At 47.9% G+C, this 20663-nt stretch overlaps 1 protein-coding gene across 1 annotated transcript in view; it reads left to right on the forward strand.

The window, feature by feature from the left end:
• Positions 1-20663, forward strand: part of USH2A (usherin) — a 455954-nt gene that overhangs the window by 299964 nt on the left and 135327 nt on the right. The window contains exons 42-44 of the mRNA XM_088666687.1: positions 5646-5980; positions 10116-10238; positions 18762-18925. Of these exons, the coding sequence (XP_088522813.1) occupies positions 5646-5980; positions 10116-10238; positions 18762-18925 (622 nt within the window). The remainder of the gene's footprint in view (positions 1-5645; positions 5981-10115; positions 10239-18761; positions 18926-20663) is intronic.

The following is a 20663-nucleotide window of genomic DNA, read 5'->3' on the forward strand; positions in this document are numbered from 1 at the left end:
GTAGTACCCGGATGGCTGCCGCCGTAGAAGTGGATGGTACCAGTGCGACCTCCAGCCATTTGGTGTAGGAATCCACCACTATGAAGAATGTTTTTCCCTGGAAGGGGCCAGCGAAGTCCACGTGCAAGCGTGACCATGGATGTCGGGCGGACTCCCAGGGCTGGACTGGGGCCCTTGGGGGATCCGGGCGGGATTCTTGGCAGGTCTGGCAGTGTTGGACCCAGGCCTCTATCTCTCTGTCAATCCCCGGCCACCACACATAACTCCTGGCAAGGGCCTTCATCCTCACTACCCCTGGGTGTGTCTCGTGTAGGGCTGTGAGGACCCTTTTGCGGAGGGGCTGGGGAACAACAACCCTGCTTCCCCATAACAGGCACCCCTTGTGGGCCGACAGTTCATGTTTGCGGTTTGTGTAGCCAGCGAATTCTGGCCCGGGGCTGCTGCTGGGCCATCCTCGCCACACCCAGTCCAGGACCCGGGAGATGACCCTATCTTTTGTGGAATGGTGCGCAACTTCTTGTGCCTGAATGGGTCGGTCGGGAAGCAGCTCCAGGGTCATAACCTCTTGCGCAGGCGCTGGGTCGGGGCCCGTTTCTGGTAGTGGTAGCCTGCTGAGGGCGTCTGCGTGGCCCATCGCCTTCCCAGGGCGGTGGATTAGTGCATACTGGTAGCCGGCAAGGAAAATTGACCACCTGAGGACACGTGGAGACAACACTTGGGGGGTCTGCTTCTCAGGGGCAAACAGGCCAAGCAACGGCTTGTGGTCAGTCACTATGGTAAAGGGCCGCCCGTACAAGAAATCATGGAATTTTTTTACGCCCTTCACGATTGCCAGACCCTCCTTGTCAATCTGTGAGTAGTTTCGTTCGGCTGCAGCAAGCGTCTGGGAAAAATATGCCACCGGCACCTCTCTTCCATCCGGGAGTTGGTGTCCCAGGACAGCGCCGATGCCATAGGGAGAGGCGTCGCATGCCAGCACCACTGGCAGCCTCTCGTCGAAGTGTGCTAAGACCGAGTTCGAGACGAGCAAGTCCTTGACTGCCTGGAATGCGGCCCTTTGTCGCTGGCCCCACACCCAAGGGGCCCTTTTATCTAGGAGTCTGTGTAGGGGCTCCGCTACCGCTGCCTTATGGGGAAGGAAGGCATGGTAAAAGTTCAATAGTCCCAAGAATGACTGAAGTTCGGGCTTGCTCTTGGGCGCTGGGGCCTCACAAATGGCCCGTACCTTGTCACCGGTTGGATGGACCCCTTCTGCGTCCACCTTAAATCCCAGAAAGTCCACCTGCGGCACTCCCAGTAAACACTTTTCCCGCTTCACCTTGAGGCCCGCCGTCTGGAAACGGTGCAGGACGGAGCGGAGGCGGTCCTCAAATTCCTCTGGTGTGGGCCCGGCGATCAGTACATCATCGAAGAAGGGGGTGACACCAGGAATCCCTTTAAGGAGAGAGTCCATTAGATTCTGGAATATGCCTGGTGCCACGCTAACGCCAAATTGCAGCCGCTTTACTCTGAATGCCCCTCTGTGCGTCACAATCGTCTGAGCCTCTGCTGTGGCTTCGTCCACAGGCAACTGTTGATACGCTTGGGCCAAGTCCAGTTTGCCAAAGATTTTTGACCCAGCCAGGGTGGCGAGGACATGGCTGACCACTGGCACTGGGTATGCATGGGCCGTGAGAGCCTTGTTTATGGTGCATTTGTAGTCTGCACAGATGCGGACCGAACCGTTAGGCTTGACGGGTGTGACAATTGGAGTTTCCCAGGGGGCGTTGGGCACCGGCTCCAGCACTCCTTGCTCCACGAGCCGGTCCAATTCCTCGTCTATGCGGGGTTTCAGGGCAAACGGGACCCGGCGGGCCTTGTGCCTGATGGGTCGTACAGCGGGGTCTAGCTGTAGGGCAATGGGGGGTCCTGTATATCGTCCCAATGCCCCATCGAAAACCCCTGGAAACTCTTTGCATATGGCGTCCACGTCCACTTGTAAGCTAGTGCGGTTCACCCCGGTAATGGCTAGCCCCAGAGGTCCAAACCATGCCAGTCCCAGTAAGCTAACGTAGGGGCCCTTAACTACCAGCAAGTCCAATTGTTGCTTTCGCCCTCGATATTGCACCCTGAAGGTCCCCACCCCCATAGTAGGGACCTTACGTTTCTGGAAGTCCCGGAGGGTGAATGGGGCCGGCCTTAGTTTGGGACCCCCATTAGGGCACAGTTCCCTTAATGTTCGGGCCGAGATTATGGATAGAGTTGAACCCGTGTCCAGCTCCATGCGGCATGGGGCTCCCTCTATCTGTACCTCTATATAAATTTTCTCTGTGCTGGGATGGGGCAACTGGAATACCTGGTAGTCCGTGATCTCCGTCGAGTTGCCTTGGTGCATGGTGCCGTGTGACCTGGGGCTCCTGGGTCGGTCATCTGATGCTTGTCGACGGGTGAGTCGAGCCCGACACACCCGGGCGATGTGTCCCAATTTTCTGCACTGCCTGCACTCTGCGTTGCGGAAACGACAGGTCCTCCTCTCGTGGTTCTCCCTGCAGCTTGCACAGTTCCCTCCTTCTCGTCGAGGCTGCTGTGGTGTGTGTGCTGCTTGAGTGCGCCGCTGTACTCGGTGTACTTCCTCCCTGTCAGATTCGGATTCGTCGGTGAGGTCTTCGTGGTAGACCCTCGGTTGGGATGGCGGGGCCGGTCGTGCCTCTTGCGTTGACCTCTCGGCGGCTTCGGTTGCCAGGGCTTCCTCCAGAGCAATCTGGAACGTGAGGTCTTTTTTGGCGTAGAGGCGTCGTTGCAACATCTCGTCCCTCAGGCCACCGACGAGGCGGTCACGAAGCATGTTCTCCAATTCTGAGAAGTTGCATAACCGGGCGGCTTGGCGGAGGGAGGTCACAAACCCAGTTATGGTTTCCCCCGGGGCTTGCCGTTTTGCGTAGAAGGCATTTCGGCAAGCTACCACCGAGGGCTGTGGTGAGAAGTGCTCCTTCAGCCGTTCCATTATTGTTTTGTAAGAGACGGTAGCGACATCTCTAGGTGCAAGGAGAGCCCGGGCAATTTCAAACGTCTCCTCTCCACAGACGCTGAAGAATGTCGCCCTCTTCATGGCATCGTTGGTGACTTCTTTCGCTTGCAGGAGGAAGTTGAAACGGGCGGCGTACCCTTCCCAGTCTCCTGATGCTGGTTTGAATGGCGAGAAGCTGCTGTCGGTTGCCATTCTGGGTTCCTTGGGTCCTGGAGCTGAAGCCTGGATGCACGGTGCGATGCAGCGGTGCAGCAGGTGGCGGTGCTGCGGTGCAGTGTGTGGTGGCGGTCAGCTCAGCAGGATCCCATCCTCGTCGCCAGTGAAATATACTCGGAGTCAAGAGTGAATTTCATGCTCTTTATTCAGCTCATAGTCATCAAGGAGGAGAAGAGAAGACGAATGAATCTTTTCCCAAAACCATCTGCTTATATACATTATTTACACAATGGGCCTTGCGTGATTGGCTACTTCAGGGCTACACCTGTGGGCCAATTATATTGTGGATTGACTTTTGCCTGCAGTCTGATTGGCTGCTCCTACAGGCCAATCAGGTAGCAGATTCACTTCTGCCAGCCGCCTGATTGGCTGCTCCAGCAGGCCAATCAGGTTGCGGATTCACTTCCACCTGGAGTTGGATTGGGTAGCTCCCGCTGATTCTGAATCCTATTGTTCTAGGATTCAGCTCAGTACATAACAGGGTTTTACATCAGTTGTGCATTGTAATACATGTAAGGTGTAGCAGGAAGAAATATCTTTTCTTTCATGTTGTAAATTACAGCATAATATTGCCTTGCTTGGATGATTTTACACTGTTTCATTAGGGAGGATGAAGATAATGCAAATAACTAGGAAGGATTCAGTTCTGCCTCCCCCTAGCTTTAGATTTGTTTTTGTGTGGTGCTTTTGTCATTTACTTTCATGTTGTGAGTTAGGAGTAACAAAAAAAACCTGAATAGGAATTTTTAAGCCTTGCCAGAGTGAAATCTTTTCCATGATGATAGGCTACTGTTAAGCTGTTCCTGCTCCTGTGATTTAAAAGATGCATTTAACAATGTTTTCTTTAATACTGTTCCAAGTTCTTTTTACCCAAGACCTTCAGTGTTCCTAAAAAAATTATGTTGCTAGGTGCCTTACAAGTATCACAGTCTAAAAATTTAATGAGTTCTTAACATCTGGCCTGTTTATACATTGGTATATTTTCGACTGTGAAATTACTGATCTAAGAGTGGTCAGTCAATAATTGTTTGAGGACTAGGGGAAAGATCTTTGATAATTCTGTTATGATTTTATTTATTTTATAGCACTCACATTTTACCAGCTGATTGACATTAACATACTCTTTAAAGCAAGGATGGGAAATCTGAGGTCCTGTGGCTGTAGCTGGACTCCAGTTCCTATCAACCCCAGTGAGCATGGCCAATGGTCAGGGATAATGGGAAATGAAGTCCAGCAACATATTCAATTTAATTATAAATATTTCTTTTATAATTTACAAAGGTATGTAAATTATAAATGAAACATTGAGTATAAAATACTCAGACTTTGCCCTCCTACTTTGTACTAACATATTTCTAAATATTGTTCATATGTGGCCCTTAATAATACTGTAATAGATAATCTTAATTATTTTAGTTGGTTAGTGTCTGACATTACCCATAGGTAATGCCAGTAAATTGTTTAATTATTAATCATGTGATTAATGATTTGTTAATATTATTTTTATTAAGGCTAGTCTGTTTAAATATTCTGTATAGCGGAAGAATGGTTAATACAATAATGTTGATTTAAAGAATTTAAAAGGATGAAGGAAAGTATATAGCATATGGATGAATAAAAGCATATTCCACTGCCCATCTCTGTGTTTGATCTTTCAAATAATGAACAACTATGTTCCCTTTGTTTCACATTTTACTATGGGGAGGTCTGTGTCTTATGCAGTCCAAAATAGACGCCACCCTATGGAGTCTATTTTAAATCTGTACACCCTAATGGCTGCTCTCTATAGGGAGGCACACATGCCCACTCCATACATTGAATGAATACACAGAGAGTGATCATAGGGTCACATGGACTAGCCCCACCCATGGCCGTTGTTATGCGCTTTGCCAGTGCTTCCCTGATTAATGTTGCCTGGAGGAGATATCCATGTGAACAGATGTACATGTAGAGAACTATTACATATTAGGAGGAATTAGGAGGAATCCTAACATGGCAGTGTGGGTGGGGCTAGACCATGCAGCCTCTTGGTGAAGAGAAGGTGCTGCTGGTATTCTCCCACCCTTGTTCCTGATGTCGATCTTTATTTCTGCCTTGTTCCTGATGTAGATCTTCACCAACCCCTTCTTCCCTGGTGGGGAGGGTGTTATTTTGTGGTTTGCTTCAGGTGCCAGAATGACTTGGTGATAGTATGCTAAGATCCATGAACTGCTGACAATTCTTCTTCTCATTTTTTTTTAACATGGCCATATAATGTGAAATAGAGACCTGAAAATAATTGGAAGCAAATGCCTAGAATAAGCCATATCAGAAGAAAACATTGCTGTCAGAGCTGTGCTAATTTGAGAGTTGTTTTTTGTAAAAAAAAATTCTTGTAAAATTCTCTTTCTTTAAATAAAAAAAAACTTTATTTTTTCCCCAGGTTTCCTGGAAGGCTCCTTTCATACTGAATGGAGAAATACTTAGTTATGAGATCCGCATGCCAGACCCTCGAATCACCCTTACCAGCAACTTATCATCTTCAATGAACCACGTAGTAACCAATCTGATCCCTTTCACAAACTATTCAGTCACCATAGTGGCTTGCTCTGGTGGCGGTGACTACATTGGAGGATGCACAGAAAGTCTGGCTACATACGTGATGACTCATCCAACCCTCCCCCAAGGCATTAGTCCATTGTCTGTGACTCCAATCAGTGAATCATTTATTGCGGTTTCCTGGCAACCACCATCCAGGCCCAATGGGCCCCACATAAGGTAATGTAAATAGCAACATATGCAACTTAATGAAAATATGGGTCTCTACATATGCCCAGAGATATTGTTTTTAAGCTGTGGTCTCAGGAACCCTAGGGTTCTTTGGACGGTTTCCAGGGTTTCCTGAAGTAAAATGTTCCATAATGGCAGAGAAGACTGCTGGCCCACCACAGGACCAGGGAGATGTTGAGTATTTCTGTAGGATATTTTCTCATCATTGGAGGACTGGTAGGCTTCTCCAGTCCTGCCAACCTAGCAGTTCGAAAGAATGTCAAAGTGCAAGTAGATTAATGGTGTTTCTGTGTGCTGCTCTGGTTCACCAGAAACGGCTTAGTCATGCTGGCCACATGACCTGGAAGCTGTACACCGGCTCCCTCGGCCAATAAAGTGAGATGAGTGCTGCAACCCCAGAGTCGGTCAAGACTGGACCTAATGGTCAGGGGTCCCTTTACCTTTAGACTTCTCCAGGGCCCTGAAATGCTTCCCAATATAATCCACAAGGTGTTCTGTGGCAGACAGATCAGCATGGAACAGATTGTAGTTCTAGATTTGTGCACTATGAAAGCAGAATTCCCATTTGTGTGTTATCTGAGACCATTCTTTTTTGCGATGTGTTTTCTGTCCTTAAGATGGTTCCATATTTTTCTGGAAGTTCAGCCACCTTCACTTAGATCCCAAAGTCTTTTGTTTTGGGTTGATGTTGGCCAACATAATGGAGCAAGAAAGAGAGCTGATAGAAAATGCAGGTGCAGAAGAGTTTGCCAACGCACCACATGTCTGTAGAATCAAAGTTTCAATCTTTCTATACTGGCTGTCTTGGACCTTCCTGCTCCTATCTACAAAGCAGTTCTTCCGGTGTAGCCCTGGAATGACCCTCTGGACTTCAGAAAAAAGGAAATTATACATATGTTATGAGATCTTATTCTCTTTCTTGCTTAATATGTAACTATGAGACATTCCAGCAGACTAATTGCATGCATTGCAGAATAATGAAATAGTTAGGTTTGGGAAGCAATCTACATTTCTGTATATATTTACAGCATGATTCTCTCACCACTGGTAAGAGAAGAAACACAACATAAGCTGCACCTGAAAACTTCATTTTCTTCATGGTGTGCCATGCTGCTTCCAACCAGAACAACCACTGAAGCAGTTGCTCAGCACAATGTGTTGGGGAGAGGAGAGGATAGGGCACCTGCCACCAGTGGAGGCGATTTGTACGCAGTCACTATCCAATGCTTTAAAAGATTGTGATATTTCTCATGGCTTCTACATCAAATTACAGAGAGACCAACCAGAACTAAATAATTCTGCGGGTTTCAGGAGGCGGGGAGGAGAGGATGGTTCTGTTGACATTGATAAACTAATAACATTGAAATGGTTCCTATGATGTGAAGACAGCAGTATATTTTGGTGGTGTTAACTTTGGGATTCAGTTTCTCTTGGGATAGAGGTGAAATTTATACAAAGAGAAACAAACTTGCAATCCACAAATGAGTTGAAATTTGAATACTTGAGCTTGAGTCCCTTTACTATATTTGATTTCAACCAAAACATTGGTCTGTTGACTGTAATAAACTGGTGGTGGTGGTGATGAACTGAATCACTATAACAAAGATATATTCAAAGCACAATCCACAGCTTATTTATTTCATTGTCATTCCTAAATACCGTAGCCTAATCTAAATGTGTTCCAATGCAACAATTGTCTATTAGTGTTTTATCTCTGAATTTTATACAGTGCTGTGTATGTGCAGTTTACTGTAGTTTTAAGTTCCTTCAGTTCCTTAATCTACATTGCCAGTGTTCACGTGTGCATTGATTAATTACAGCAAAACAAATATTTGAATGTAACCATACATATAACTGTATCGAGATTATCTGTGGGTGGAGTTTTAATACCAATGCATGTGTGTATCTGAGTGCCTTAATGAAGCAATCCAAAAAAACAAACTGTGTGTGTTGAGATTGTACCTATTTTATTTATTTATTTATTAGTTAGTTAGTTACATTTCTTCCCTTCCTCCATGAAGGGTGCCCAGAGCTATTAACAACCTAAAATCAAATAAAACAATATACAGTAATGAAAGTTACATTGATAAGACTAACAATACCTGTCCCCTTCTGAAGGCATGATCAAATAAGGGCATATTCAGATGCCTCCTGGGAGGTCTACCCTGGGAGGGAATTTCAGAGCAGAGTGTATTCCCACTCTCTGCAGCAAACGGACTGAAATAAGGGCTTTGTAAGTTGTAGGTTGCGGCATATGCAGAATGGCACTCCTTCAAGTACTTGAGTCCCAAATAATTTAGGGGGTTGCACACTAGTACTAACGCTTTGAATTGTTCCTGGTATCTCACTGGCAGCCAGGGCAGCAGTCTTAAAATGAGAGTGATGTGCTTCCTGTGACAACACCACTCACCATTCTACATTATGCACTGGCTGCATCTTCTAGATCATCTTCAAGGGCAGCTCCAGAATGCATTGTAGTAATTTGTATGGAAAGTTATCAAAGCATGAATTATTGTGGCCAGATTATATTGGTTCAGGAACAGTCCTAGCTGAAGAACCTGCTGTAACTGGGCATAGGCATTATTTGCCACTGGAACAACCAGTGCTTCAGGTGACAGTTTCGCATCAATGACTACCCCAGACCTTGAACCTTCTCCTTCAGACATGTCAGCTCTCTAGAGAACTATTCACTCACGAAACCCCCCCCCCATTTTATCCATCTCAGTTTATTGCCTTTAGACCAATAAAGGTTGGCTCACCACTGTACAACCTCTTTCAATTCTGGGGGGATGGAGAGGTAGAGATACAGTTGCGTCATTTTCTGTGATGTTTTCCAAAGATGCAAGTGTGCCTTAGTAAAACACTGCACGAGACAAATCTTGGCGCGATCATGCATACCATCACGTCAAGCCTGCTTTTGTTGCGTTGTTTTATCAATGGCCCTGTATGCATTGGTAAAACCAAACTGTGCATGGTACAATCCTAGAATTTATTTTATAAATTCGCTTAAATTTAATCAGAAATCAGGAGGAACAAGTCAGAGCTTCCATTCTCCCATTCACTCTTCCAGTCAGTCAGCTAGCTGTATATTTCTACAAGATACTCCATTCCTATAACCCCTGTTTTGCTATCTCACACCATACACAATGGTTATTGAACACACTCAGTCCTGATTATGGGCTCTTAGACTTCTGCCCTCACCAATATTTTCGTACAGGTCAGGGGTATGAGTCTGCTGATACCTCTATCTTGTCTGTGGGTGCTGTCTTTTTTGCTACTGACACTCACTGGTATTCACCTTGGAACATCAAGAATAAAGGTAGTGATGGTTACAATAGGGCCAAGAGAATTCCTGAAACAAGTAAGGCACATCCCCAAAGGTGATTGGTTTCAAGCCTGTTTGTCACAACTCTCAGTCAAAATTAGCTTCCAGAAATTTTTGGAAGCCGTTGTAATTAAACCAATTCTATCCAGTTTAAATTTGCATTGTGGATATAGCTTCAACTGTGAATTCAATTGTACAGATTCCATTGAGCTTTTCTTCCTTAATGTGCTGTACTAAATTTAAGTTCAAATCCCCACGACGGGGTGAGTTCCCGTTGCTCTGTCCCACCTCCTGCCCACCTAACAGTTCGAAAGCACGTCAAAGTGCAAGTAGATAAATAGGTACCACTCTGCCGGGAAGGTAAACGGCGTTTCCGTGTGCTGCCCTGGTTCGCCAGAAGCAGCTTAGTCATGCTGGCCACATGACTGCGAACAAATGCCGGCTCCCTCGGCCAGTAAAGTGAGATGAGCGCCGCAACCCCAGAGTCGTCCGCAACTGGACCTAACAGTCAGGGGTACCTTTACCTTTATCCTGAAAGGTTATGCAAATGTTTAATGTTATAAATCATTAAATACTCTCAGATTCTTTTTTCTAATAAAAGAAGTGTTGTAAAACATATCGTCATCCGTTTTGAAATGAATTAGGTAAGTTACAAAAAGTGTCAAATCCTGAAACGTTTTTTTTAAAAAAACTTTAGTTGTAAAAACAAAATAGTGTGTGACTTTTAAAAGCAACCTGATTTTTGTGTAATAACATTAGTTGAGATAATCCCAGCGTTCTGCTTGTCTTTTGTGTTAGATATGAGCTCCTGAGACGTAAAATCCAGCAGCCACTTGCATCAAATCCCCCTGAAGATTTAAATCTCTGGCACAATATTTACTCAGGAACTCAGTGGTTTTATGAAGATAAGGGTCTTAGCAGGTGAGATTACAAAAACTATAAAAACAAATGCTGGCATTTTGTATAGTCTATGCTTAATAGTTCAAAGTGTTGCTCGTGTCTCTGTGTTGTGAACATGTTAATTATGTAATGAAATATTTTCTGTCACCTCCTTTGGCATTTGCCATTATTAACACACCTGGGTTTTTGCTGTTTTGTGACTCCTGCATGTTGCATGCAATTTTTGTTCTGTTTTAAAGAGAGCACCTGAAAAGCAAGATTTGAACTACAGTACCAGGGTAGAAGGCAAGCCATTTACACGTATTTAATTTTAAAGTCAAATCATACAAGCACCAGCTTATACATTGGCATGCAGGGCATCTGCACAGCAGGGATCTGCACTGTAAATTAGTGATGTGTTTGCCTAGGAAACAAGGCTAGCCTAAGGCATTTGCTGCCTGAGGTGAAGGACAAGATGGTAGCCCCTTCCATTCTAAGTGGACTGGTAGCTCAGTCTTCAACACTGATGACAGGAGAGTGTTCTCCACCACACCTGAGGACAGCTGGCTAGCTCAAGGGTTAAAGGACAGGCTTTATGACACAAATAGCTGATACCCAGTAGAGGGGAACAGTTGAAGTGCTCAGAGGGAACAGCCTGGGGAGGGGGCTGCCATTAGGGATGTTGGAGAATTCTAACAAAAAATGAAATGGAAGTGGAAATTGCCTATGTTAGTTTATTAGTCCTGTGTTCAGAACGGAAATCAGTAAATGAATATGATCAGTATACACTGTTGTTCCTTTTATTCTGCAAATGATATTTCCTTTGCATTGAGAGGGAATAACTAACGACAATGTATGTAATTAATTGCATAAATCAGGGGAAACAAAATTTAAAAAATCCTTCCAGTAGCACCTTAGAGACCAGCTAAGTTCTTCAGATGCATGCACACGAAAGCTCATACCAATAACAAACTTAGCTGGTCTCTAAGGTGCTACTGGAAGGAATTGTTTTTTTATTTTGTTTCGACTACAGCAGACCAACATGGCTACCTACCTGTAACTATAAATTATGGGAGTAACCTAATTTTGCCATAACATTCAGTGAGAGGAATAACATAGGGTGGAATTCAACAATGTGCAAATATTATGCCAGTCAAGGCATAATTTCCAATAGGAGCCCAACATTGGGGCTTACCAACCCTTATTATCATGCCTTTTATCCACCTCCATATAGCACCCCATCTTCTTTTGGCATTGTAAGGAAAAGATTCAGATATCCACTTCTTTCCCTACATATGACCAAATGCTGCTGGGATTGAAGTGAATTGGAGGTGGAACCCCAGAAGGGAAGGAGAAATTAAAATGCCCTCTGTGCCAGTTTTCAGTTGGAGATTGTTCTCTTAGAGGCAAGTTTAGGCTGCAAGCAAAAAAGAGAACATTAACATCACGTATCATTTGAGCATCAGCAATACTGAACAAGAGTCTCTGAAAGACAGCTAGATGTAGAGAAGATTATCCATGGGCAGGACGTTTGAGAACAGTGTCGTAAGATAAATTTGCAGTCATTTTGTCGTTTGTGTATCCAGAAGGAAATCTCACTGTAGGAAATACAGATGACTCTGGAGTAAGTTTGAGGAGGTTAATGAGCATAGGGAGGAAGGGGAGGATTAATTGATAGTCTGGGAATGGTGGGAGTACTGTAGACTGGCTGCCGCTACAAGGATGAAGTGAAGTTTGAAAGAATATGAGTCAAAGTACAAAGTAGATTAAGCATGCTTTTTTGTTACGAGTGCAACTCTTTTACCACCACCACCCCAAAAGGAAAGAAAAATGAATGCATCCACCTCTCCACTTTCTTTTCTCCAAAAATTGCAGATGGCTGGGGGTGGGGGCATTATCCTGATTAGGATTGCAGTTTATTGGAGCAGGCTTTCAGTCACTCCCCACAATTCCATTTTCGCACCAAAAGGTAACCTTGAGGATGCTATCTGCCCCAAAGGTGCTATTTGTCATGCACAATTCCACATCCACTGAGTATCTGGATGGGAAGGAGTGGAGTTCTAATTCCTATGTGTACAACTTTTATATGTTTAGGCTCTGACCCTTTACCTCTGGTTGTGTTTGAAAGGGATTAAAGGGGAGAAGGGGTTTTCTCTGGTTATAACTTTTTTTTTTAAATACAGTATTTAGATGAGGCTATCTGTCAGAGGGCCTGGTATGGCTACTCTAGAGTAACGACTCCAGCATGGTCTTTTAAGGCTTTTATTAAGTGCTGATTATTTACAGTGTTCAGAGCAGTAAAAATGCATCCTTAAGGTGAGGTGTCAGAACTCCCGAATGGCGATTGGCGCGTTTTCTTCCAGCACCACAACTTTGGCAGACCCAACCTCTTCCCCCTACGTTTGCGTCGCAATTCGGGAGTTGGGGGGATTGGCCTCCCCCCCCGTGCGTCCAACTTCCTGTCCCACCTGAGGCATGGGCTCCACAACCCTGCCTGAGCCTCGGACACCACTTCCTGACTCTCCGCTGGAGGCAGAGCTCTCCTTACTCTCTCCAGTGCTTGGTGATGGGCTGGAACTTAAGATGGGAGGGACTTCCCTGTATCCCTTGTCCCTCACATCCACCCCCCTCCCAGGCTCCTCTCTCCCCCTCCCTAGTGGCTCTCTGCTTGCTGGGGACGAGTGAAATCCCAAGAAGTCAGTGGCATCCGAGCCTGTGGGTGTGAAAATTTCCCCCCAATCCGGCGATCTCTCTCCTTCCCCCTGAGAAGACGGAAATCCCAAGAAGTCAGTGGCATCAGAGCTGGTGGGAGTAAAAATGTTCTGCCAGTCCTCTCCTGCCTCTGACGTCGTCGACCTCGGTGAAACCCACACCTCTTCTTCCGTGTCCTCAAATTCCGCTTCCCATCTCCATGGGGAGCTGCTGCCTGCTATCCCTTCCTCCTGCTCCTCCCCCTCTCCCTCCCTTTCCATGTGCCAGGGCTTGGGCCTGTGGGGGAACAGGGCGTGGAACTCTTCCACTAAAAATTCCTCAGGGACTTCCGTGGCCGGTATCCACTCATTGTGGGATGGCGGAGTGTCCTCCCATGCTATCAGGTACTCCAGCCCTCTCACCCCTCTCCTTGAGTCTAAAATCTCAGTTGCCTCATTGAGCTGTCGGGCGTTTCCCGTCTCCCCCCCTCCCTCTGGAGGTTGATCGCTGTCCCTGAACCTGGTACTTTCCCTGTACGGCGACAGCAGTGATCTATGAAACACTGGGTGCACTCTCATGTCCTCCGGCAGTGCTAGCCTGAAGGCTACCGGGTTGACCTGTTGCGTGACCGTGAAGGGGCCCAGCCTCCTGGGTGCTAACTTTTTGCATCGCCCCCTGGTGGGAAGACCTTCCGAGGATAACCAAACCTTGTCCCCCACCCTGATGACCTCTCCCGGCCGCCTGTGGCGATCTGCCCCCTTCTTGTACGCTTCCTTGGCCCTCTCCAAGTGTTCTCGGAGCTGCTGGTGCACCGTCTCCAGGTCCTCTGCCCAATCCTCTGCCTGTGGGCCCTCTTCCTCCTCCTCCCCCTCCCTCTCCGGGAAAGATCTGAGGTCGCGCCCGTAATTGGCCTTAAAGGGCGACACCCCTGTGGAGACGTGCACCGCATTGTTGTAGGCAAATTCTGCTAGTGGCAGGCGATCCACCCAGTCCGTTTGCCTCTGGCTGACGTAACATCTCAGGTACTGCTGCAGAATGGCGTTGACCCGCTCCGCCTGTCCATTGGTCTGCGGGTGCCGAGCCGTCGACAAGCTGACCTCCACCTGCAGGAGGTTCATTAGCCGTCGCCAGAACCTGGAAACAAATTGGCGGCCACGATCCGAAATAACTCTTAAAGGCAATCCATGCAGTCGGAATACGTGGTCCACAAACAGTTTGGCCGTCTCTTCTGCCGAGACCGCCCTGGCACACGGTATAAAGTGGCACATTTTGGACATGAGGTCCACCACCACCAACACTGCGGTCTTGCCCCTGGACGACGGCAGGTCTGTGATGAAGTCCATGGACACTACTTCCCACGGCCTGTGCGGTGTGGCTAATGGCTCCAGCAAACCTGCTGGTGGCGCTCTGACCACCTTTGCTCGCTGGCAGGTGTCACATCCCCTGACATAATCCCGAACATCCTCCCGCACCCCTGGCCACCAGAAGTGTCTCATGACTAGGTGAGTGGTTTTGTCCCTTCCGAAATGACCCGCCGTTGGGTTGTCGTGCATCTGCTTGAGAACCTTACCTCTCAGCTGTTTGGTTGGGAGGTACAGGGCTCCCCTGTAAAAAAGCAAACCCCTCCTTTCCTCAAAGTCTTTGGCCTGCTCCCTCCCCCCTCTCAGGTCTCTGAAGATGCGGGTGGCAAATTCATCCGCTGCCGTCAGTGCGGTGAGTTCTGCCTCGCTCACCACTGCTGCACCGCATGACCATGCAGATGGGGGGAAAACGTGCCTCGGTGCTGGTGGCAACTCCTCCTCCATGTACTCTGGCTTGCGGGAGAGGGCATCCGCCCTGACGTTCTGCTCCCCCGGGATGTAGTGGATGGAGAAGTTGAAGTTCGAGAAGAACTCTGCCCACCGTATCTGCCGCTGGTTGAGCACCCTGGCCGTTCTCCAGAACTCCAGGTTCTTGTGGTCTGTGCACACCTGGATGGGGTGCTTGGCGCCCACCAGGAAGTGTCGCCAGTGCTGGAACGCAGCGTGGATCGCGAGAAGTTCCCTATCAAAAACTGTGTAGTTGCGTTCAGGCTGGGTCAGCTTCCTGGAGAAGAAGGCACAGGGTCTCCACTCTCTGTTGGCGTCCAGTTGCAACAGAATCGCTCCCACAGCTTTATCAGAAGCATCTGTCTCCAGGCGTAGGGGCGCATCCTGCACCACGTGGAACAGGTGCTGGTCTGAAGCGAATACCCTCTTGAGGCTTTCGAACGCTGCTTGTGCCTCTGGTGTCCACCTGAACTTCTGCTTGCCTCTCAGGCAGTCGGTGATGGGAGCCGTGACACGAGAGAAGTTCTTGATGAACTTCCTGTAGAAGTTAGCGAAGCCTAGTAGGCGTTGGGCATCTTTGCGCGTCCTGGGGCTGTGCCAGTCCAGGATGGTCTGCACCTTGTCCTTGTCCATCGCCAGCCCCTTGTCTGACAGCTTGTAGCCCAGGAAGTCCACCTCCTTGGTGTGAAACTTGCACTTCTCCAGCTTCACATACAGGTGGTTGTCCTTCAGGCGCTGCAACACCTCCCTGACATCCTTCACATGCTGCACTGGGTCATTGGAATAGATAAGGATGTCATCCAGAAAGACCAAGCAGTTCTTGAAGAGGAGGGACCCCAGGACGTGGTGCATGAAGGCCTGGAAGCAGGCTGAGCCCCCTTGCAACCCGAAGGGCATCACCAGATATTCAAAAGAGCCCAGAGGCGTGAACATCGTGGTTTTCCATTCATCGCCCTCCCGGATCCTGATCAAGTTGTACGCCCCTCTTAGGTCTAGCTTGGTGAAAATCTTGCCCCTGCGTGCCGCTGTCAGAAGATCATCCACTCTGGGCATGGGGAAAGCCACTGGCTCTGTCACTGAATTCAGCCGTCTAAAATCCACCACCAGACGGCGCTGTTGCGTGTCTTTCTTGTCCACCCAGAAGACCGGGCTGCCCCCTGCTGCCTTGCTTTCTCTGATGAACCCCCGCTTGAGGTTCTTGTCGATGAAAGCGCGCAGATCCTCCAGTTCCTGGTCTGACATGGCGTACAGCTTGGCTGGGGGTATAGTTGCCCCTGGCACCAGGTTGATCTGGCAGTCAAAAGGCCTGTGTGGAGGTAGGTGGTCGGACTCCGCTTCGCTGAAGACCTCCTGCAGGTCCCAGTACGGCTTGGGTATCGCCTCACCCCCTTTGACGTGCATGGTGGCCACCGTGGCTATCGGAGGCCCCTCCCCTGGTTGGTGCTGCATGCAATGTTCCAGACAAAAGTCCGACCCAAACGTGATGCATCTCTGGTGCCAACTTATGGAGGGGTCGTGGCGCGCCAGCCAGCTCATTCCCAAAACGATGGGGGGGTCTGAGATGGTCGTGACGTTGAAAGCCAGTGTCTCTGAGTGCCTTCCCACTGTCATTCTCATGGGGGGGGGGTTTGATGAGTGATGGCCCCTCCCAGCAGCTCTCTGCCGTCAATGGTTGCCACGTGCAGGGGAAAATCCAGCTGCAGAAGTTGGATCTGGTGCTCTTCTGCAAAGTTTCTCGAGAAGAAGTTGGCTGAGGCACCACTGTCAATTAAGGCGAGGACTGTCAGGGGATAGCCATTTGGGAGCGTCAGCGTGACTTCTAGAACCACTCCTGCTCTGGGAGGGGTGGGCTGGCTCTGCTCCTCTCTGTGCGGGTGGGCGGGCTGGGGCTGTTCACTGCTGACTGTGCCTGGCTGCTGCCCCTTGTCTCCTGCAGCCAGGCTGTCTCGTTTCCCTGCTGTGGTGCTACGTCAGTGGGGGAAGGTACAACCGTTCCCGCCTTTCCTTGCCACTCTCTGCGATGAGGGCAGTCTCTGACGCGATGCCGGGGGGAGTTGCAGAGAAAGCAATTCCCGCCTCTTCCCTCCTTGCGTCTTGGCGCCGCCGGGGTTTGAAAAGCCCGCACGCGCGCTCCCCCGATCTCCATCGGTTCCGGCTCTGGGCTTGGTCTGGGCGGGTCTGGGGGCGGTCCCTGGGGTGGGGTTTGGTGATGTGGTCTGTCCTGAGAGCGTGGGAACCAAGGTTTTGCTGCGCGCGTCGCTTGTTTGTCATACCATCTGGATTCCTGTCTCACCCCCACCGCTAGCGCCGCTTTGCTGAGCTGATCCATAGTCTGCGGTCTAGGACCTCTTGCCAGCTCATCCTTAACGTCTGCATGCAAACCCAGGTAGAAGGCTGATTTCACTGGCTCACTGTTCAGATCCCACCCCAGTTTGTGCACCAGCATGGTGAATTTCGCCCAGTAGTCCCTAACTGTCGATTTTCCTTGTGTTAAGTCATGAAGCTCCTGTTTAGTGGCCTCCATTTCACTGTCGCTAGCGTACATTAATTTTAAAGCTTCTAGAAATAAAGTTGCGTTCTTCATGCAAGGATTTTTTTGCGCGATGAGCGGTCTTACCCATTCCCGGGCGGCCCCCGTCAAATGCTCTATGATAAAGTAGACTCTGTGCGCGTCATCTGGGAATTCTGCTGCATGCAATTCCAGCGCATAATTTATTTCTGTCTCGAATCCGAGGTACTCCCTCGGGTTTCCGCTGAACTTGGTGACTAGGCTCTGTCCCCTTCTCACTTGGACTAGCTGCGGCTGGGGTGCCCCCCCACCTCTAGCGGCTTTCTCCTCTTCCAACTTTTTCTGCAGGTCTAATACCATCACCCTTAGCTGTTTCTCAGTCTCCTCTTTTGTCCTCACCTGGTCCACCAGCTTGTTCAGCTCCTCCTGCGCCCCTCGCGCCTCCTCCTGAGCGGCATGCAATTGCTGCTGTGCGTGCGCTGTGAGGTTCTGTAGCTCCTGCTTCGCTGCTTCGGCCTCCAGCCTCCAATGCTCAGCCTCTTGAGCGCTCATCGCTGCACTCCAAAGTAGCCAAAAAAAGATTCGGGAGTTGCTGTCAGAGGGCCTGGTATGGCTACTCTAGAGTAACGACTCCAGCATGGTCTTTTAAGGCTTTTATTAAGTGCTGATTATTTACAGTGTTCAGAGCAGTAAAAATGCATCCTTAAGGTGAGGTGTCAGAACTCCCGAATGGCGATTGGCGCGTTTTCTTCCAGCACCACAACTTTGGCAGACCCAACCTCTTCCCCCTACGTTTGCGTCGCAATTCGGGAGTTGGGGGGATTGGCCTCCCCCCCGTGCGTCCAACTTCCTGTCCCACCTGAGGCATGGGCTCCACAACCCTGCCTGAGCCTCGGACACCACTTCCTGACTCTCCGCTGGAGGCAGAGCTCTCCTTACTCTCTCCAGCGCTTGGTGATGGGCTGGAACTTAAGATGGGAGGGACTTCCCTGTATCCCTTGTCCCTCACACTATCCTTTCACACTCACTCACACATTCATTCATTCATTGGCTGTTATAGCACACGTTGCTTGAACTTACACAGCTGTGTTATTTGAAACATTGGGTTTTTATATTTGGCTGGGATCAGCTGATGAAGCATGAGGCAAATACTGTTAGGGTGGGATGCAGAGTTTCAGATCAGTGGGTTTTCCCAAAGAGGAAAAAGCACCATTGAATCAACTTCATATCTAACTGCTGGCAGCTTGCCATTGCTGTAATTGCATCTTGAATTGAGCTGTAATCCCTCACTACTTTGGAAAACAATAACAATCCTATATGGCATCTTACTTTGTTTATTGTTACTGTGCTAGTATTGGCCTGGTATTTCAAGCAAACCTGTAATTCTTTGTCCGTGGATCTCAAACAGTACAAAGAAGCACCTTTTTAAAAGAAAAGGAAAAACAGCCTTCCTTTTTCATGGTTAGTAGAACAATAATACATGTTTAGCATGCCTCAACTCTTCAAAGGATATATACCGGTATTTTTCTATTTCTTTTAATGGTAATAATACTTTAGGTACACAACATATGAATACAAGACCATAGTGCACAATGAGGTTGGATACACATCAAGCGAAGAAGTGGCCGCTACAACATTGGCGGGTTTTCCAAAGAAGGGAAGTAACGTCACTGCACGACCTCTTAACCATACTGCTATAGAAGTGAAGTGGTCGACCCCAAGTAAGTGCCCTTGTTATTTTGACTCCCAGTCAGGGCTGGGCTATTCCCCACATGTATGTGAATTGCTTGATTTCTCTGCACTTAAGGACAGACAGCAGAATATGTGAACTTTGAGGGAACATTTTGCAATCAAAAGGATGTGAAAGTTTGATCTGTGGTGTCTGATCTGTGTTGCAAGTTAATAGGCCAGGGTGGTTAACAGGACCAGGTCTGTCCTGCCAAGCTGTTTCTTATGACCCACCTTTCCCGCATTCAGTTTACTGGCAGTAAAGTTATTTGCAGCGATAGGAGCAGTATCCCTCTGCCCCACCATTGTTTCCTAGGGGGAGTAAAGAGTGTTCCAATCAGCTCTGATTATTCTTGAGGCACCCTGGGAAACACTGGGAGAGATTGACATGCTCCTTCCTATTCCAGAGTGCTCTGACTTGCTACAAAACTCATTCTGTGCCACAGTTAAGCAGCTAAGAGGTGCATCGTAGGTAACATTGAACTTCTCCTATTCCAATTTGCTGGGGGAGGGGCCTGGGCTTCTACAACCTTCCCCCCTCTCTGAACAGATTGATGGAGACCTAAAAAAGACTCTCATTAACCCCCAACACTCCTTCCCCACTACATCTAGTGGGAATGAGATGCTGGGGAGGTGGTGGTGGTGGTGGTGTGTGTGTGTGTGTGTGTTTACTAAGCGGGTTTGTGGTCTGTAGGTGTACTATATGTTTGGTGAAAGTGTAGTCTGTATGTGTGCGTGTCCGGCATGTGTGTAATGTGCGTGCGAGCAAGAGAGTGAATTTGGGTTGTGCAGTGCCTGCTTTCTCACACTCTCTTATGCTTTGTGCATGTCCACCCCTGGATGTGGCCCTTGAAAGGGTTGACCAATAACAAATGCAACCCTCAGGCCAAAAAAGGTTAGCCACCCCAGCATTAAGTGAAGTTGCAGTAGGTCATCTGTATATGAGCTAGCTCAAAGTCATCCATTTTCATGATTTACTTTGCTCAGGTGAGCTGAACGATCATTGGCATCTTGTTTAAGAGCTAAATGTCTTTAAAATGATGGAAACAAAACCTGGAAAGAAACCAGCCCCTTTTTCAACCTTGAAATTCCATATACATATAATCAATGTATAGAAGAGAGGCAAGATCATGCCTGCTGTGCCTGCCCCTGCTCTCCATGTATGTACAAATCTTTGGTTTGTACAATTTGTATGTTGTGGTCAATTATAATAAAATCGGAGCAAAGTAAGACATAGATTCAGAGCTCTTGGGAGATTGGCACAATGACTCACAGAAGCCAGTATTTTGGTTCAAACTCTTCTTCACATCCAGGAGAGTTATGGATTTTCTGTGCATGCAAAAGTACACATTTGTGCTGTGTCATCTTAAAAGGAACATATCCATTTAATCCAGATTACCTGTCCATCAAAGCAGTGGGTTAATTCTTCAATATGTACATGCAAATCTGTCTGTAAGCACTTGCTAGTGACTCTCAGCAAATATAGGCTCCTTATTTTATAATTGGATGCCTGAAGTAAGCATGCTTATAAAAACTGACAAACCTAATAGATCTGAAGCAGGCTGCTGAAGTTTCATTACTTTAGTAATCTGAACCTCTGACCTTCCAGATAGAGGTAATGCAATCTGGCTTCATTTTCATTCTTACTGCAGAAATTTCCTAGATATCTGTTTATGAATGCAAAGGTTAAACATCAAGTGAGGGTCATTAGAGCAAACCCTCATTTATTCT

This window comes from Zootoca vivipara, chromosome 3 (assembly GCF_965207765.1).
Source record: "Zootoca vivipara chromosome 3, rZooViv2.hap1.1, whole genome shotgun sequence".
Lineage (NCBI taxonomy): Eukaryota > Metazoa > Chordata > Lepidosauria > Squamata > Lacertidae > Zootoca > Zootoca vivipara.